General features: G+C 46.9%; 1 protein-coding gene, 1 long non-coding RNA gene and 1 pseudogene across 4 annotated transcripts; 2 read left to right on the forward strand and 1 right to left on the reverse strand.

Moving 5' to 3' along the window:
- On the forward strand, positions 1-8,210 carry LOC118159716. The gene is made up of 2 exons (XR_004747216.1): positions 1-47; positions 7,809-8,210. It is a non-coding gene; the product is annotated as an uncharacterized LOC118159716 (long non-coding RNA).
- Positions 521-5,885, forward strand: LOC118159715 (E3 ubiquitin-protein ligase RNF165-like). 3 transcript variants are annotated; one of them, XM_035314278.1, is made up of 5 exons: positions 521-1,217; positions 2,227-2,331; positions 2,887-2,982; positions 4,166-4,272; positions 5,365-5,885. In XM_035314278.1, the coding sequence occupies exons 1-5, from the start codon at positions 1,020-1,022 to the stop codon at positions 5,480-5,482; spliced, it is 624 nt and encodes a 207-aa protein (XP_035170169.1). In that variant the 5' UTR covers positions 521-1,019; the 3' UTR covers positions 5,483-5,885. The 3 variants fall into 3 exon arrangements, with proteins under 3 accessions (XP_035170169.1, XP_035170171.1, XP_035170172.1); XM_035314280.1 differs by lacking the exon at positions 2,887-2,982 and having other exon boundaries at positions 5,365-5,883; XM_035314281.1 differs by lacking the exon at positions 2,227-2,331 and having other exon boundaries at positions 5,365-5,882.
- A 5,099-nt stretch (positions 8,211-13,309) lies between the features above and the next one.
- LOC118159714 overlaps positions 13,310-18,309 on the reverse strand; it is an 85,776-nt pseudogene continuing 80,776 nt past the window's right edge.

Raw genomic sequence — 18,309 nt, forward strand, 5'->3', positions numbered from 1 at the left:
GGTCTCTTCCAACCTAGAAATTCTGTGATTCTGTGATTCTGTGAAATGTGAAGACAATAGTTATCAGAGTGCTGGCTTTTTAATTACGATAAAGTGAATGACATTCAAAGCACTTGTTTGCTGAGAGACTCAGTGGTTGGAGAGACAAGGGAACAGCTAATTGGATTACACATAGACAGATTATGGATAGATGCTGTGCTAGGTCTCCTCCCATCCCATCCATGCAGGGCTGGAATGAGGTTTGCAGTTCAGCTCTGCTTGCTGGATTTGGCAGAGCTGCGGTGTTTGCTGGGATCTCGGTCATTGGAAGTCACAGGGTTGAGCTGGGTTGATTTCTGGAGGGACAAAGCACCCAAACCCACAAAAATGAGCCCCAGGACAGGCTGCGCACAGGAGACTGGGACTGTCAGGGATGTCCTGCTTCACCAGTGGTGGCCTGCTGGTTGTGTGACGTTGTTTCTTACAGGTGTCTCATCCAGAAATTTCTTAAAACCTTTTTCTTTCTTATTTTTTTTGTACAAACAGCAGTTCTGGGTTTCCCTGAGGCCAGGATTGATGCATTCTCTCTTGCTGGTAGGGAATAGCTCCCTTGTTCCCCCAAGCCCTCCCATGACCTGGGCTGGGAGACCTCCAGAGAGGTCACAGGCACGGATGATGGGCCTAACAACCTCCCAGAATGGCTCCTTAGTTCTCTGCCCTCAGGCATTTATCTGCATTCCTGCAAAATGCTGAAGGCAAAATGTGATCATCTGCAGGCACAGGGAGGACCTGGCCGGGTTGAGTTACTGAGTCTGGGGATCGATCAGAGCCCCCAAGACACTGCTCTGCAATTGGCAGTCTATATCCTACAGCTCTCGACCCCAGCTAGCACAAATGCTAAGTGGCATAAAATCAACCCCTTGCTCCTTCATTCTGCCTTGGTGGAGGGAAAGGTGATCGCTCAAATCCAAGGATTTCAAAGCAGAAGCATCACTTCAGGTTGAGGCACCCATGGCAGATCAGAGCACCATGCCGTGAGCATGAGTTATCATAGCCCGTACCATGCCACCAGGCAGCCACAGCTCCATCTTCCTCCTCGTGCCCGCAGGGACCTCAGTGTTGATGCAGGACTGACTCACGCCCAGTTCCAGGTTCGTCCAGTCCCTCAGCCCTATCAGCATTATTTGGCTACACCTCGGATGCAACATTTCCCCAGAAGCACATCCTCAACACAGATGGTAAGTGAAACGCTTTTACTGAGAAATGTTTTATGCATTGTCTGCCAGAAGGCAGTCAAAATAAAGGCTACTATCTTTCTATCACCTGTCTTCTTCAAATCCCACTTATCTCCAGCTGTGGGAGGGAGTGCCTGAAAGGATAATGTTCCATCTTTGCACTCTGGATTAGAGAAAGGAAAGAAAAGCTTAGCTGCTCTGGAAAGATTCGGTCCATCACCTGCAGCACACTCACAAGCTGGTCTGCAAAAACCTGGGAGACTCAACAGTTAATAATAATAATGTTATTAATGCAGCAGTGAACTGTAGGTTCCCATGGCTCCCTGTATGCAGGACTAGTGCTGGGTGGCACTTCCCCAAGATCACACCCAAAGACCATCCCTCATCACATATTTGCCATCTTCATTGGCCTTGATGCCACCTATTAAAGTTGTGTGACCTGTGGCATAGGTGGAGCTGGGGTTTGATGTGAATATGGGCTGACCAGGGTCATTTGTTGGTCCTTCTCCTAGCAGGGAGCTGCATTTGGAGCTGAGCCACCCAGAGCCCCGCTCATCCTTAAAGCATCCTCAGGAATCCCATGAGGGTGCTCTTCCCTTGTGCCCATAGTCGACCCTGACACCTGCACACTACAGCAAAGCTTTAAATACCAGAGCTTGGATGAAAATAAATTAACACAGTTAAAAAATAAAATTAAATCTCTTTTTAAGCTAATCCATGTTGAGAGTTTGGAGCTGCAGTGTTATGGATGCTATAGGGATAAATAAAACAGAGTTTATTTGACATTTTTCTAAGACATGCAAGTTTGTAGTTATTATTTATAGGAGATCTACTTATTTTTTTTAAGTTATTAATCTACTCATTTTTTGGTTATTAAAAGACTTCCATTGGGGAAGGTATCAGTCCGCTCTTTCATTTTCAATTTTTTAAGTGCTAAATTTAAATCAAAGTACACGAGGGATTTCTTTGTGGTAGCACAGGTGGCTTTATTTTTCTCTCTCACTTCTTGCAGGTTGTTCATGAAATCAGAAATTGCCCTTATCCTCAGCTCCAGTTACTTGCTCTTCAGGGAATGAACCCTAGCAGGCACACGTCGGCTGTGCGGGAGAGCTATGAAGTATATATCTTGGGAACTGCAATTATTAAATTTTTAAGCCCTGGGAATCCATGCAAGCTCTGGCATAAACTCATAAGACTGCCTTATGGTTTGGCAGTTGCAGATGGGAATGAGATTGAGACCTGCAGCCATTTCAGTAATAACCAGGAAGCAAAAGGGGTTGGGTGGTTTAGTGAAAGATGTTTTATTCCAGAGTGCCTGGGTCTGGCTCTGGCTGACTCTGTCTCCCTTCATGGCTGTATATGAAGTCCTCCAGTTCTATGGGGTTTTGTTTTCTGACCTGCCAAACAGAGCTCAGACTCCACCCCTATTTCTGAAATATCAGCTCTCAGCTCTGTGCCTTAAGTCCACAGCTATTGGCCCAAGAACCAGGGCTCAAATCCACCACTGAACCACGCCTGATTTGGGTTCAATGAGCATTTCCACCGAGGAAAGGGCAGGATGGAGCCTTGCTCCTTGGCAGGCAGACACTGGGATTGCGGGACCTTGTGCTCCTCCACCAATGCCTCCCGTGAGCAATGCTGATTCCATTTTGTTGCTGTTCCCATGCTGCAGGAGCTGCTGCAGCTGGAGGACAGGCTGGGCAGTGTGAGCTGGGGTGCCGTGCAGAACACCATCGAGAGGTTCACCTTCCCCCACAAGTACAAGAAGGTGAGTTCCCAAAACCACAGCATGGCTGCCAGCCCCTTGCAGCTGGCCAAGGGTCGCGTGCATGGAGTGGACAGAAGGAAGGGCTTTGGTGGGTTGCAATCCTCAGGGCTGGCAAACTGGCAGTGCCAACTGAATTTTTCCCTGAAATGAACCATGAAATCCAGAACTGGCACTTTAACATCTTGTGGGACTCCTGGGCTGATGCAGTGGTGTAGCTCAGCTCCCTATTTCATGCTTCTAGGCTAGGAAGCTGCAGGCCAAAAGTTTCAAAAGGGTGTCAACCTGCTCCCACACAGTGGGTGCAATTTCCCCCATCTGCACCTGGTAAGAAAGCCCCCACACCAAGGGGGTTTGTGCATGCAAACCCACCCCTTTCTGCATGCAGGTGGCACCACAAGGGCACTCGCTCCGTGGTGTGGGGGGAGCTCGCCCTCCTTTCACTTTGCAAGGGGCATCTCCTCTGTTGGAGCTGAACTCTTGCCCTTAAGGAACCAGATGCCAATTTTTGGAGTTAATAGAAAATGGAAAAATTGCTCATTTGGGTAGAAATGTCATGTTTGTCATCCCCAGTAACAATAAGTATGTTGCATTGCATTGCCCACGTTGGAAGGAACTCAACTCCTGCTGCACTTATCTCTGACTATATTTCCAGTGGATACAGAAAAAAAATATATTATTTGGAATGGGTGCGTGGGGGGTGGGGGGGGGGGGAGGACAGGAAGGAGCTGGCAGGCCAAGTGCTGCCCCATGGTGCAGCATGGGGCTAAGCCAGTGACCAAGGTGGCATGGGGCACAGTGGTTGTTGCCCTTGCTGGCAGTGGTGACCCTACACATTTCAGGGTCTGCAGGAGAAGCACCCACCAAAGGAGACTGTGGGACCATCCCTGCCACATGGAGGACTGAGGAGGTGGTGGGGCTGTGCTGGGGCGGCAACGGACAGGCTGCTCCTTGGGGCACTGCCATCAGCACCACTGCCCCCAGTTCTGGGAGGAGATGTGTGGACCGGCAGCATGTTGGTGGCATACTCCCCCCACTGGCTGTTTTGGCTGGGCTGGCTTCTCCAAGCTGGAAGATCTGGCTGATAGATGAAGCTCTTATTATTTGCCTTCTTGCAAGTACCAAGACTTGGCAGAGCATTAGAAAATCAAGTCCCAATGAAATTATGTCTTTAACCTTGCTGCAGAGAAGACCACAGGAGGGCAAAGCTGAACAAGAGGATGGAGAGGAGTCGGATACTGATGAGAAATGCACAATCTGTCTGTCCATGCTTGAAGATGGAGAAGACGTCAGGTATGATCCTTCCCTCTGCTCCACTGCCTCTCGGTGACATCTGAGTTGTGCTTATCCCAATAACACTGCTGTGCCTTGGCGGGACTGTTATTGCAGGGTTTAGGAAAGCACATGCCTTTTAGTTGGACATGGGTTTGGGCCATAGGCAGGAAGTGCAGGTGGGCAATTTTCACAGGATCTCTTGGGTTTGGATCACCTGCTTCAAAACCATGCTGTTGGTTGACCATATGTCCTAGGATAATGGGTGCCAGGCCTCAGACAGCCATCTGGAGCTCATGGAAATCAATGTCTTGCCTTTACAGATGACCAAAGTATGATAAAATGGAGCCTGTGTGTCAAGTACAGGGGAATGTGGCTTGTGGCTGGGATGGAGCTGCTTTCTTATAGAATAAGTGAGATCTCTCAGCCTGAAGGGTCACAGTGAGCCATCCTAGGTCACAGCACAACCCCTGCTATCAAGGTCCCCAGGCTCTTGTCTGGGTCAAAACTCTGCTTGTGACAGAGGATGGGGACAAGGAATTGGAAGAGGATAAGCTGTGCGTGGGCAGTGCATCTGCACTACTTGGTCCTGCTCCTTGCCCTTTAGCTGCCTTAAGCCATCACAAAAAGCTCTGATTCTTTTGCCATGGGCCCTTGTGGTTTGGAATCCCTCCTGGTTCATGAGTCACCAAAGAGATGACAAATGTGACATAGCTGAAAAGCAACCACATTCCCTGGGGCGCACCAGACACCCAAGTAGGAGCAGTGGAGACCCACCTGACTGCTGGTGAGCCACAAGGATCAAGAACCCAAGTGTATAACTTGACACACCTGAAAGGTCAAAAGCAGCAGCTAGGGTAGATGGTCACTGCAACAACTCAGCTCAGAGGGATGTGGGATTTTCTAAGATGTTTTAACCAAGAAGGACACCATCTCTGCCCTACTGCCCCAGGGTAAGCTGGTGTTGCTGGGGGCTTAGGCAGCACCAGTGCCACTACACTGATGCTTCCCCATGTTGAAGGCAGCCCCATCTGCAGCTTTTTTGATGTCCTCAGTCCCCTGGACCTCCTCCACCCACACAGTCCCTAATGGGTGGTGCTTCTCTCTCCACAGGAGGCTGCCCTGCATGCATCTCTTCCACCAAGTGTGCGTGGACCAGTGGCTGGCCACCAGCAAGAAGTGCCCCATCTGCAGGGTGGACATTGAAACACAGCTCGGCTCGGACAGCTGAAAGGACTGGCTGGACACACCATTTTCCTTATCAGGTCGTATGGCCATAAACCCTTGCAGCAAAATTTTTGCCTTCTGAGCCATTTGATTGAGAGGAAAAGTCTGCAGGCACATTAACGAGGAGGAGGAGGTGGCCGTACAATATCTAGTGGTAGGAGATATTGCACATACACAGGATATGGGCCCGGTGAAAGGGAGCTGGCATTCCCAGAGCTCAGAGACCCCATGCTGCAGAAGATTTAGTGTTGAACATGAAGGAACTAGTTGTGGTAGTCTGGCCTGTCAATCCTGCATTTCATGAGGATTGTATATACACCTCTCGAATACGTAGAAAGATGTTATAGGGGTCCTTTAGCTATTTCTATGGATGGCAGCTGGAGCATGTTAGCTTAAGAAATGTTGTTTGATGTCCTATTCATCTTGTGGTGGACATGTTGCTGTTACCTAATTTACACCAAATATTTTTTCATAGATTCCTTATTTTGGTGCCTGATTAATACATTGCAGAGGGGGAATGAGGAGGTCAAGTTTTCCCACCCTTGGGGGGAAGAGGTGAAAAAGCAAAATCCTGTTTACAATCAGAAGGGTTGCGCTCTTTGCCTCAGCTGCGTATGCTTCCTTTCCTTGCATTTACAGTGTTGCAAAATAAAAGAAAATTGGGAATGAAATGAATGAAGCAGCAAGGAGAGGCTTCCCTATAAGCTTCCTGCTTATCTGCTGGTGCTGGATGCTTTCTGGAGGGGCACGATATTGAGGTGGATGCTGTTTCTTTGCTTTCCGAATCATTAAGATCGTAAAGTAGTTTGGAATGCCAAAATCCAAGGCAGGCCATGGGCTGTCTCTGTGCTTGCCATCTTCCATACTGCTTTCTCCCATGAGCCAGAGGCTGGTTGGCTTCAGCATGCCGTGGCATGCCCCCCCCCCCCCGGGGTTAGACACCTCCAAGGCTCTTTGCTGGTCCAAAATGCTGCTTATGGAGTTGGCTTCTGTAACTGTGCTTTGGGGTGTAATTGCTCAGAAATAACAAGAGGAAACTCCAACGGGACAAAACCCAATACCAGATGATTTGGGGAGATTGCTAATACTGTGGCTGGGTTGGGGTAGAGCAGCAGCCAAGCTGCCCTGCTCCTGTTCCCCATCCCAACCCACAGCAAGGTGGAAGAAGGGAAGCAGGGCCTTTTTATCACACACAGTCACCCTGCTTTACCATCTCCCTGGTGAGAAATCACAGCATGGGAAGATTAAGCAGACATGCAACACAGGTGGAAGCCTTTCTTTCTTTTTCATTTTTTTCCCTTAATCCACTTGGGCTCACAGGCTGCGGGGTCAAATCTCTAGGAGCAGAGATTGCAGAGATCCCTCTCTGATAATGGGATGGGAGGATTCGTTGCTCATGAGGAATCACCAATGCTGTGCGTGTTTCGGTGCAGGAGGGGAATGCCAGTTCTTGAGAGTTTGCTGCCTTCTGGAAGGGCTGGGTTTAGCCCTGTGCCAGAACATTGTTATACACATATGTATTTCACTCCATATCCATATGGAAAAATAGGTGATTATTAAAACGAAACCTAATTTACCAGTCTCCATTACAAAAATGCACAAAACTACATCAGGAAGCAGTCCTTGAAGGAGTGAGCCATTTTGATCCAAGCTTACATGAAATAAAGACATCAGCTGCAGGGACCCAGATTAAAACCCTGTGGGGAACAGGCATTCACAACCAAAGTGTTTTGTTTAAGACTTTTTTTTTTTTTTTTTTTTTTTTTTTTTTATAACTAGGGAAGCAAAAGAGAGATGCGGACGAGCCAGGGGAATGAATTCTGAACTTTATATATTTATAATGCAGATGTGGTGGAGCTGAATTGTGGCTCCCCTGAGCACCTGTTCTGCTGGAGCCAAGCAATGCTCTCCATGTAGAAATGATCATAAATTACCATCTGGGAGATTTCAGGATTCCCATGAGCTGTAAGAGGAAAACAGGAAAACACCAACCTCAAAGGATCCACAGAGAATATTAATATTTTTATTTTTGCCAACCTGGAGAAGAGAGTGAAGGAGGGGGCGTGGGGCTGCAGGAGACTTTCTCTCCTCTCACTGTGCCTGAGTGGAGCAGGAGCATGGTGACATGTATTTGCCATGGTGACATTTATTTGCCATCTGTGAGTGATGGCTTCACAGGGGATACAGCAGTCCCAGCATGGATGTCTGGAGCGATGTGGGCTCCTTGCAGCAAGGAGTGACCCATTGATATGTATGGGACTTGCTCCAGCAGCAGCAGATTCAAGCAGCATTAAAAATAATACTAATACTAATGATATGTACAAAAAAAGGTGAGATGTTGTTCATAAAACACACTGTAAGCCAGTCTGGTGCACCCAGGTGTGAGCTGGGGGCGAAGCAGGGGAGGAGCGGGGGCAATGGGGACCCTGGCTGGGTGGGGAGGGAAGGAGGAGCACTTCCGAACTGCACGTTTTCTTAAAGCCTATGCGAAAGAATTACTATTTGCCTAATGAACAAGCACAGTTTTTAGATTAAAAAAGTAACAAAAAGACAAAAAAATCTGGTGAAGAAAAGCACCAAACTCCCTTGGTCTTGTGTGAGTGACTGATCCGGAGGTGCATGAGAACCTACAGAGTCTGGAGCTGCATCAGTGTGTCATGTTCCTTTTTGCGTTGAAATCATTTCTACCAGTAGGTTGCGATGATAGGAGGAGTTTAAAAACAAGCAAACAAATGAAACAAACAAAAATGTCTAGGAACAAAACATTGATAGTTTACAGGGTTTTGTGAGTTTAAATGCCTTATATTTAACAATCATAATTTATGACTAACTTGTAGATATTGTGGGTTCTTATTTAATTATTTTTATAGTTGTTTTTTGCATTTTTAATTATAATTTATTTATTTAGAAATTAACACTAATTTTTTATTACTTCTATTACCTCATTTTTACATTTTTTCTGGGAATGGAATGCTTTGCATGTGTCGGTACTTAAAAAGAAATTAAACATGGGATGTGGGAGTAATGCTTATCTTGACCAAAAAAAAAAAAAAATCAGGGTGTGTGATTACAAACTGTATTACTGTGGTGCTGTTACCTTGGATACATTTCATAAAAATGCAAACTTTTGATTCTGTATGCTGTGAAATAGTGAAAAACTGCAATATAGTGACTGTGTTTAGCACATATATATGAATATTATTTGCACTCATAATCAAACTCTGGTGATCCTTTCACTCACGGCCTTGTGCATTGAAGGTGGTTAGTAGTGCCCTGCAAAACCAAAATGTTTTGGTCAATTCCTGCCACTGCCCTGTCCCGGTGCCGCCGGTGATGCTCCTGCCCTTGCTGCATGTGTTACCTGCAATAACACCTGGTGAACCCTGCTGCAAGGCTGTGCTTGGGGCAATGCATGCATTTAGTGCATGACTCTGCAAATTGCTTCAAAAAATGTGGAAGGGAGCTCAGGTGCTGTGGCTCTGTTGGATTTTCGGTGCCTGTCAGGTGCTTGGTCTGGCTTCATGTCCCCTGCTGAACCACCCCCTGCATGCACCCATCTGGGAGCTCCCAGGGGGAGCTCGGTCAGGGCAGGATGGTGGGACCTCAGCTCCTTCACTGCTCTCAGACAGGGCTGGGAAACGGAGGGCTGGGATGGGTGATTTGGGATCTATTTGTCACACCAGGCCATGAGACTTGGCTATAATCCATCTGTAAAACATGCCTGGAGCAGCAGCCCTCAAAACTAACCTTCTTGAAAACCTTCCACTTGCTTTTGGCCCCTTTGTTGGGGCAGAATCCTTGACTTGAAGCTTGTTAATCTGCTGTAGATCTGTGAGAGGTACTGGAGCCCTCCTGCCCTGTCCCTCGGTGGGTCACCCCCAGGGGGACCAGCCCTGAGCTGATGTCCCGCTCCTGCAGCGGTGGCCAAGCATCCACGTTCCCATCCCCAGCCACGACTGCACCGCTGCTAACACGTTGCCCCTTCCCAGAAGGTTCCTGAATATCCAGTGCTTGAACCATGCAGGAGGGTTAAAGCACCCTGGAAAATATTTGGTTTCCCCAATTCCCCTTGCTGCTCTGTAACTTTCCTCCCCTGGAGCTGCAGTTTTGGGCTGTGTGGGGATAGGGACCAGGTGTCACCCCACAAAGACACTGGTAGAGGGACACATAAAACATGGGGCAAGCAGACAGAAATCCTCCCCTTTAATGGCCTGGGCTGGTGAAAGGATCACCCACATTTTTGTACTCCTACTGCTGTTCTGTTGTGTTGTGCAACATTTTGCTACATAGACTATTTTATAGAAGAAAGCTAGAAAAATATTTATTATTAATATTAAAGCAATAGTGCATTGAAGAAATGAAAAGACATTAGAAATTGTGTAAATGCTTAGATTCACTTCTGGTGGATTTTTTGTACTTTATTTATAACTAATAAAATGAACTGTATTGCTAACTATAAACCTGTGGGAGCTGGCAGGACACTTGCATGGTCTTTGTTTACCACTGGCTCCCAATTCCCACCTGTGGCTGCCATGTGAAACACACCTAAGTGGGTGCCCAAAGCCCTCCTGGCGAACCCCCCCTTGAAGGTGAAGCCTTCAGCATGCAGACAAGTGAATGCTGGTAGAGCTTTTTCTGCTTTCTTCCTTCAGCCCTGAAGCAGTAAGAAAATAAAAAAATACTGAAAAATGAGCAAACAAACTTTAAAGTAAGGTAGACACAGCTGAGGGCATTTTCCATCCTTTTGTCACCCTTGGAGAACCCAAGGGGTCAAACACCCAACTTTGCAACCCCTTTCATGAGTCCTCTTGCTTTTTTTTTTCCTTTTTGAGCATTCATGCAATGAATGGTGTCAGTCTCCCTCCTGCCCATTCTCCAGATGACTTTTCCTCCTCATGTGCTTTGTGTCAAAAGGCTGTGACCAGTCTCCGGCTATGTGATTAGACTGAACATGCCCTAGGGACAGACGCTGGTGATCGTGGAGATTTGTTTCCTGCAGCTGAGCAGAATTACTGGCCCCTCTAGGAGGCTGTGCTAGGGATGCATCATATTCAGGCAAGCTGAAACTCCTGTTATAGCAAGCTTTTACAAATTCCATCAGGAAAAGCCGGAAAAGCACACTTGCTCACCAAGATCTTGTTGATGTCTTTCAAAAGGGTTGCAGCACTGAGAGTTGCTTGAGATCACAATTAGTTTTGCTTCAAAGATGCCACAGAAGAACACAAATGTGCCTCTGATATCTGATCACAGCCCTGCAGAGCACAGCGAGCTGCAACTGGCTTTGCACCCATTAAGGTACAACAGCACGGCCATGCTGCAATGCTCACTGTGGGCATCCACTCTCTCCAGTTACCCTTATTTATTTTTTGTAGTAGCTAAATCATTGGCTGGCCCAGGGGTTGCAGCTCTGAGCTGTACAAGCCCACAAGTAAATATCAATTATTATTATTATTATTATTATTATTATTATTTTTCAACGGGGCATCTTTTCCATTTCAAATCAGCCTGTGCACATAATGATGGGGTAGGGGAGGTTGTAGGGTGGATACTTCATAGCCGTGACTTACCCTGCCTTTGTGCACATAGGGTTGGTGTGGGTGTATCGAATACCATCAGATGTTTCACTGCAACTTCCTAGAGATGCTTGGTTTAATTATCAATGTCCTGCAGAAAGAAACAGCCAGTCCCTACCAGTTAATCTGATACTGCAAAGATCTCCTTGGTTATATTTGTTGTCACTGGCAGCACCAAAGTGCTCATAAACACAGGATGTCATTGAGCTCCCAAAACAATCAGAATCACACAGAATCACAGAATAGTCTAGGTTGGAAGAGACCTCCAAGATCACCGAGTCCAACCTCTGACCTAACGCTAACAAACCTTCCACTAAACCATATCCCTAAGCTCTACATCTAAACGTCTTTTAAAGACCTCCAGGGATGGTGACTCCACCACCTCCCTGGGCAGCCTGTTCCAATGTCTCACAACCCTTTCAGTAAAGAAGTTCTTCCTAATTTCCAACCTAAACCTCCCCTGGCGCAACTTTAGCCCATTCCCCCTCGTCCTGTCACCAGGCACGTGGGAGAATAGACCAACCCCCACCTCACTACAGCCTCCTTTCAGGTACCTGTAGAGAGCAATAAGGTCGCCCCGAGCCTCCTCTTCTCCAGGCTAAACAGTCCCAGCTCCCTCAGCCGCTCCTCCTAAGACTTGTTCTCCAGACCCTTCACCAGCTTCGTAGCCCTAAACAATGTAGCCCTAAAACAATGGGGACTGCAATGAGGGCTACCTTCGTAGCCCTAAAACAATGGGGACTGCAGAGACAACAGGACAACTTGGTTTTGCAGGCTCCTGCTGGGTGCCACCATCCTTGTCCTTTGCCCTCACTTCTCACCCACATTCATAGTTTTTGGTTGAAGGCCATGTGCACTATGCTCACACCAATTAAGAAATAAAGAGCAAAAAATAAGGTGGAAGGTAGGGGAGCAGGAGCTGTGCATCTGCCCACCACACAGCTTTGGGGAGCTCTACCCCAGGAGGCAGACATGCCCTGAGCCCTGCAGAAAGCAAAGAACTAGGACAGATCTGGCTTTTTTCCTCCCCAGTCCTCTCCTTGGCCAGGAATGTGTCCGGTTTAGCAGCTTAATGCAAATCCAGGCCCTGGAAAAACTCCACTCTGCTGATTATTTTTGTGGTGTTAGTTGTTGTAGCAACAGGATGACTCCCCAGAGCTGGGGTGGAGCTGGGTTTTGCACAAAGGAAAAAAAGCTTTTTTTTTTTTTTTTTTTTTTTTTTAATGCTTTGCCAATGTTGCCTTCCGGGGAGACAGTGAAGTTGCTGACTCCATATCAGCAAACTCCCCCTTGACCCTTTTTTAGGGCAGCATAGCCTGGAGTTCAGCACAGCTCTTGGGTTGAACATGCCCATCCAGGGGTGGCAGGTGGTTTTGATGTCAGCCTAAGTATTTGCAATCCCTACACAGCAATTTGGTGACTGCAAAGTTGCTCATTCCTGCTTCCACAGGACCTGTGATCTGTGAGCTATGGCTGTAGCTACTTGTTACATGATTGCTTCCAGATGGGAGCCTGTCCTGATGCCGTGCCATCTCACAAGCACGTCCTATGCACACCAAGGATTTCTCTGTTCTGCTTTCCCCATGCAGAAGAGTGTGGATCAGGAGGTGCTCCCAGGGGCTGGGAGCATGGAGCAGTGCAGGTTCTACTCACATGGTAGTGAAATCCCTCCTATTGCTGGTAGTGGTCCAAGTGAGCCATGCTGTGGACCCAGAGTGAGCCCCCTCCCTGGAGGTCTGGGCGATGCAAACACACCTGATGGCCCCAGCACACACCTCCCAGCCTCCCAAGGTCCCTTCTGCTCCTCCTGTGAGCTCCCAGCCCCTGCTCAGTCCTTGCTCATAGCTCGGCAGCATCAGTGCATGGGGAGGAGGGAGCCACTGAAGGCTGCTGTTGTCATTCCTATCAGTGAGTAGGAGACCTTCAATGAAGTTTACTGGGAGCATGTACAGAACTCACTCTACTCCAAAACCATCAGTTTAACCCACTCTCAGCCCATTTGATCCTTATTTGTACAAAGGGATTCCCCTCCCCTAGGAGGGGGAAGGAGCTCTCCTAGGACACAGCCAGGCCAGGAGGAAAGTCTGAAGGCAGCTCAAACACCACAATCCCCCCTCCAAAGGACATGTCCTACCACCTGGTAGGTGGGCATCAGGCAGCTGAGTGTAGGAAGGAGGAGAGGAGTCTTCACCCCACCTGCTGAAGCTGTAACACTTGGCTGGGGGGAGCAGACCCTTCTGAGACCTGGATGCCAGGATTCAGGTCTGCGGCTGCCTTGTTAACCAACCTGAGCTCATTAGAGCACCCTGGGGGCTGAAGGTCTGCCTCCTCCTCCTCCTCAGCAAGCCTGGCTGCTGGGCAAGGAAAAAGCTCCAGTTTTCATCCAGCCACTTCCTGCAGGGAAATATGGTGGTGATGCTGGTGGCTGAGTTGGTGATCTTCACCTGCTCCACCAGCCAGCCGGGTGCTAGGCCGCTGCTGTTGTGCTCAATCCAGACTTTCTTGAGCTCCCCCATGTCCAACATTTCCAGGTAGAACATGTTGGTTTTGCCCTGCTCAAAGAGGATCCTGAACTTCTGCTTCAGGGCGCACTTCCCTGAGTCCCCGTTCAGCCCAAAGATGGTGTTGAACATGTTGGCATCTGTCCCTGCTCCCTTTTCAAAGCCTGTGACCACGATGGTCTTGTATTTGTCTGGCACCAAGCTGCGGGCTTTGCTGGCAAAACTCTTGATGACCTTGGCACACTTGAAGACTTTGTAGTCCCGTCTCTTGTACCACAGAGGGATTTTCACGTTGCACCTGAAAAAGTACCTGCCAGAGGAAAGGCAACGGCATGTCAGTGGTGTGGAGAACTCTTGTGCAGGTGCTATGGACCTGTTGCAGTACTTTTCCATCTATGTACTAACTGGAGTTTCTCTCCAGAAAGACAAACAGACTGAACATTGCAACTGCTGGAAAATCCCGTATTTCCCTGGACAGACACAGACAGGCTGCATTACAAGGGCTGGCATAGGGCAGCTCCCACCTCTTTTGCCTGTGTGATGGCACTTTTTGCAGAGCCACTGAGGAAAGGCAGCAATCATCCCTGCACCTAATGCAGCCTGCTGCTGTGAAGTTCAGCCAGTCTCAGAGAGGGTTTCATCCCTGCAGCAGCAGCACGTGGAGGGAGCTCAGCAACAACCCTCACCCACACCGCAGTGAATATCGGGCTAGGAATCAAGAAAAAATAGACTGGGAAAGATGGGAGGAGGAGGTTTACATAGCCCCCCTTTCCTCCTCTACATCACCCAGCCCATCCTGAGCACGCAGAAGAACATTGAGCACAGAAGTGATAGGTACCAGATGCTGAAAGCCCTCAGCTCTGCGGTGCTGCCTCCAGTGATGTGCAGGGAACACATAGAATCATAGAATCATAGAATATCCCAAGTTGGAAGGGACCCATAAGGATCATCAAGTCCAACTCCTGGCACCACAGAGGTCTACCCAAAAGTTTAGACCATGTGACTAAGTGCACAGTCCAAACGCTTCTTAAACTCCGACAGGCTTGGTGCAGTGACTACTTCCCTGGGGAGCCTGTTCCAATGTGCAACCACCCTCTCAGTGAAAAACCTCTTCCTGATGTCTAGCCTTCAGCTTGACACCATTCCTGCGGGTCCTATCACTGGTGACTAATATCACTGGTGACACATCATGCATTCATAAATTACTGCACACCTGGCAGCCAGCCAGAGGCTGGAGCACGGCACTTTTAATGATGTATTTCATTTCCAATGATGCAGATAATTTCCCAATGAGTTTTTCCCCTACTCCCCCTCTGCCAAAATGCGGCAGGTCCTCCTGGGGGGAGCGTGGCTGGACTGCAGTGCATGTGAATAAAATCAACACTCGGAGGAAGGGTTACTGCTATTCGAGCTGTAGTGCTTCTTAAGAAATTGCAACTCTTGACATTTTCTGCAGCCAAAGACAAGCTCTCTATTCCCTGGAAAGAGGGTTTGTAAATGAAAAATTCTGCTGGGAGCAAAATTTTAGTCTCAGGGACAGAAAAATTGCATGAAAATGGATGTCTGATGCTGCAGTTTTATTTCCTGAGCTACATTATTATGATTTGGATTATGGTGGAGCATGCCAGTCTTCAAGAGGGGCAGGAAGGAAAAAGATAATTTCTCTAGCCCTGGGATTTGCAAGAAAAATCTTCCAAATACTTCTTCATCTTCTTCACTTTGCATCGAGTACCAACAGGAAAAAAAAAAACAAAAAACAAAAACACAAAACAGTATCATTCAAAGCTATTGCTACACCAGTCTTATAACTCTTACTGTTTTAATTGTCTTTTTTTTTTTTTTTTTTTTTTTTGTATGTTTGGGATCAGCAGTACCCAAAATGAGAGCTCGCTGTCACAGTGAGATCTGTTTCAGTTGATCATTTGCAGAGCAAGCACCGCTGAGATGAAGCTGGAGACCTGCTTCCAATGGCAACGCAGGCTGCAGGCACTACTGGCATCTCCTGGCTGCTCTCTTTTATATACAACTTTTAAAGACGTGGGTCTTTGTGAGAAAGTCTTTGTCCTCTTCAAAACATACTCAGAAATGTTCATTCTTCCGGCATGGAAATTTCAGAGTAGCTGAGTATTTCTGGTTTGGAAGCTGACTTCTACCTTCCCAATGTGCTTTTGGACCATCCCAGAAGGATCATCCAAACTAATCTGAGTCAGAGGTTGAGGTTTTGTCTTACTCTCAACTTTTTTCTAGAAGTTGATTTTACAAGACCTACCTGAAGGCCAGTCTGTGCAGAGCATCCTTCACACCCCTTAGATTTCAGTCAGTATTTCCTAAAAGCTGAGATGTTAGTTTGTCATAACTGTAAGATTCACCCCGGCTACCTTGTTCATGAACTTATTTACATGTGCAAATGGCTGTGGTGACAACAAAATCACACAGCAAGCGAGGAGGGGATATTGTGTACCTGACGCCCCAAACAGCTTGCCCTTAGCTTTCAGAAAGGGATTAAGATTTTGTAAAAATTTCCACAATTGCTTAAGTTTGAAACACTTTGGGAGGATGCATGCAGAGCTGCTCAGTGTCCCCCTGCCCTCTGGGAGTGGTTCCCTGCAGACAAGAGACACTTGTTGCAAAGCTTCATATGATAATCTCCTGGACATGCCAGTAGACATCAGCTTTTGCAGATGACTTCTTTCCATCTTTTGGACAGTGATCAATGCAGATGGCAATATCACCAAGGTCCTTTGAAGAAAACTGAAATGTGTCTGTTTCTCCCCTATAGGAAACAGGGAGCACTGTCAGTTAATATCTTGAATGCTGGCAGTGACTTGTCTCATATGGACATTAAGTAATTTGCATATGGCTATGGAAGATAGAAGATAAGCCTTCATTTAAAGTCATTTGATTAAACCTACAATCATTCAACACAAAGTATAATTTCCATATTTAAATTCTGTATTTTGTCTGATTAGGGGTGACACACAAAATTACTGCCACTAGGACTTTCCAGGATAAACTTGAGCATTTTCACATATAAAATCAATTTGCCTCATTATAGATAAAGCTAAAGAATGACTAATTTCCCCTCAAGCACTTATTCATTCATTCTTGACAGATATGGTATCTGTTACACATCTACCCACCATAGCTGTTTTAAATCTGCTAGTTCAGCCACCCTTCCTGTTTTAGAAGCCCAGACTGAAAATAGTTTAGAGAAACAATAAGTCTCTGTCAAACAGTTGTCTAGCTCCCCATCATGCCCCCTACATATCTGTTAGGTTTGTTTTGTTTTGTTGGAATAAGGCTTTGGTCCTTATTCCAACCTGCCTCCAAGGCTGGACTGTCACTAATGCTTTGAAGGATGGTGTCTCTAACTCCACTGTAGTCCCCACCAGCTGAGTGTCAGCAGGAAACTCGCCACAATCATTCATGTTTCCCATGAAATCTCAGCCATTCCTACCAAAGTCCAGATCAGCTGTAATTTCACCTTCTACAGAGCTATAAAACAGAAACAAACAACAACAACAAAACTGAACATCAGCAGTGGCCGTGGCTTTGAATATGTTCTCCTCTCCTAAGGGTGTGCTGTGTCCTTAAACAAAAAAGAAAACAAACCACCTTACATCTGGAGCACCTTGGCCCCACATGGGAAAAGGAACCTGCCCCACATTACATAGATGTGCCTCCAGCTTATCTGCACACAAGGCTGATCTTTCAGCTTTCCTCACACGACAGTGATCTTTCAGCTTTACCCCCAGATTTGGCTGGAAAGTCAAATCTGAGTGGCTCTGACAACATTTAACCTCCATCTATTTTTACTTTCCCTCTGATTCCCACTGCCAGTGAGATGCTGTAAAAGGAACTAAAACCACCTCCAGCTTCCTTCTGCTACTCCCAGCTCAAAAATACACAGACTCCCCAGAGGCTCACCAGAAACCTGTTTGTATGTACTGATAAAAAAGGACACACATATCCACACAGAGGTATACATCATCTATATTGCCTTTTACCAAATGCTTTTTTTTCTCATCATTTTAAAAACATGCTCTCTGTCTGCTCATCAGAAACTGATTTTACATCTTCCTTTTACTCCAGGTGAGAAGTCTCTAGGCTTTTTGTAAGGGGGTTAAGAAAGAGCATGACACAAGTGCAACTCTGTGGACCATCCTGGAGAAGACATGGCATTTGCGGCAGATACACTGCTGGTGGGGAATTCCTTTAGCCCATCATCCAGTCCCACTACCTCTCAAATATCCTTTTCTTGAAGGAGTTTTCCATAAGGAATTCTTTTGAGCGGCCCAGCTTTCCTTCTAAGATGATCCAGATGTTTTCCTCCATTTCCACATCCTTTCTGTCGCTTGTTACTGTTGACAATTTCATAAGCTTTAAAGCATAATTAACACACGTTAAATGGCAAAGGAAGAGCAGATGGCCAAAGAGATCTCTTCAGTTGGCTGCCATTTTGGCTGAAAACCCTCTTCCTAAAATTTATCACAGCACACGAGAAAGCATTTGCAAAACAAGGATGGAAACACACTGAAATCTATGGGACTTGTGACATCTTTGTGCTTAGGATTTCATGCAAGGGTAGAGCACATGGAAAACCTGAGTACTGCTTGATCAGCTAGCAAGAGTAGATGGAGCTGCTCTTGAACAAGCTGTGTCCAGATCCCTGCTGTGTGAAGAACTACTTTTTTTAACACAGCCCAAATCCTTTAGTTTCTGTGCCACAGTTCCTAACAGCATAGAACAGCCTCAGA

This window comes from Oxyura jamaicensis, unplaced genomic scaffold, assembly GCF_011077185.1.
Source record: "Oxyura jamaicensis isolate SHBP4307 breed ruddy duck unplaced genomic scaffold, BPBGC_Ojam_1.0 oxyUn_random_OJ71775, whole genome shotgun sequence".
In the NCBI taxonomy this organism is placed as follows: Eukaryota; Metazoa; Chordata; class Aves; order Anseriformes; family Anatidae; genus Oxyura; species Oxyura jamaicensis.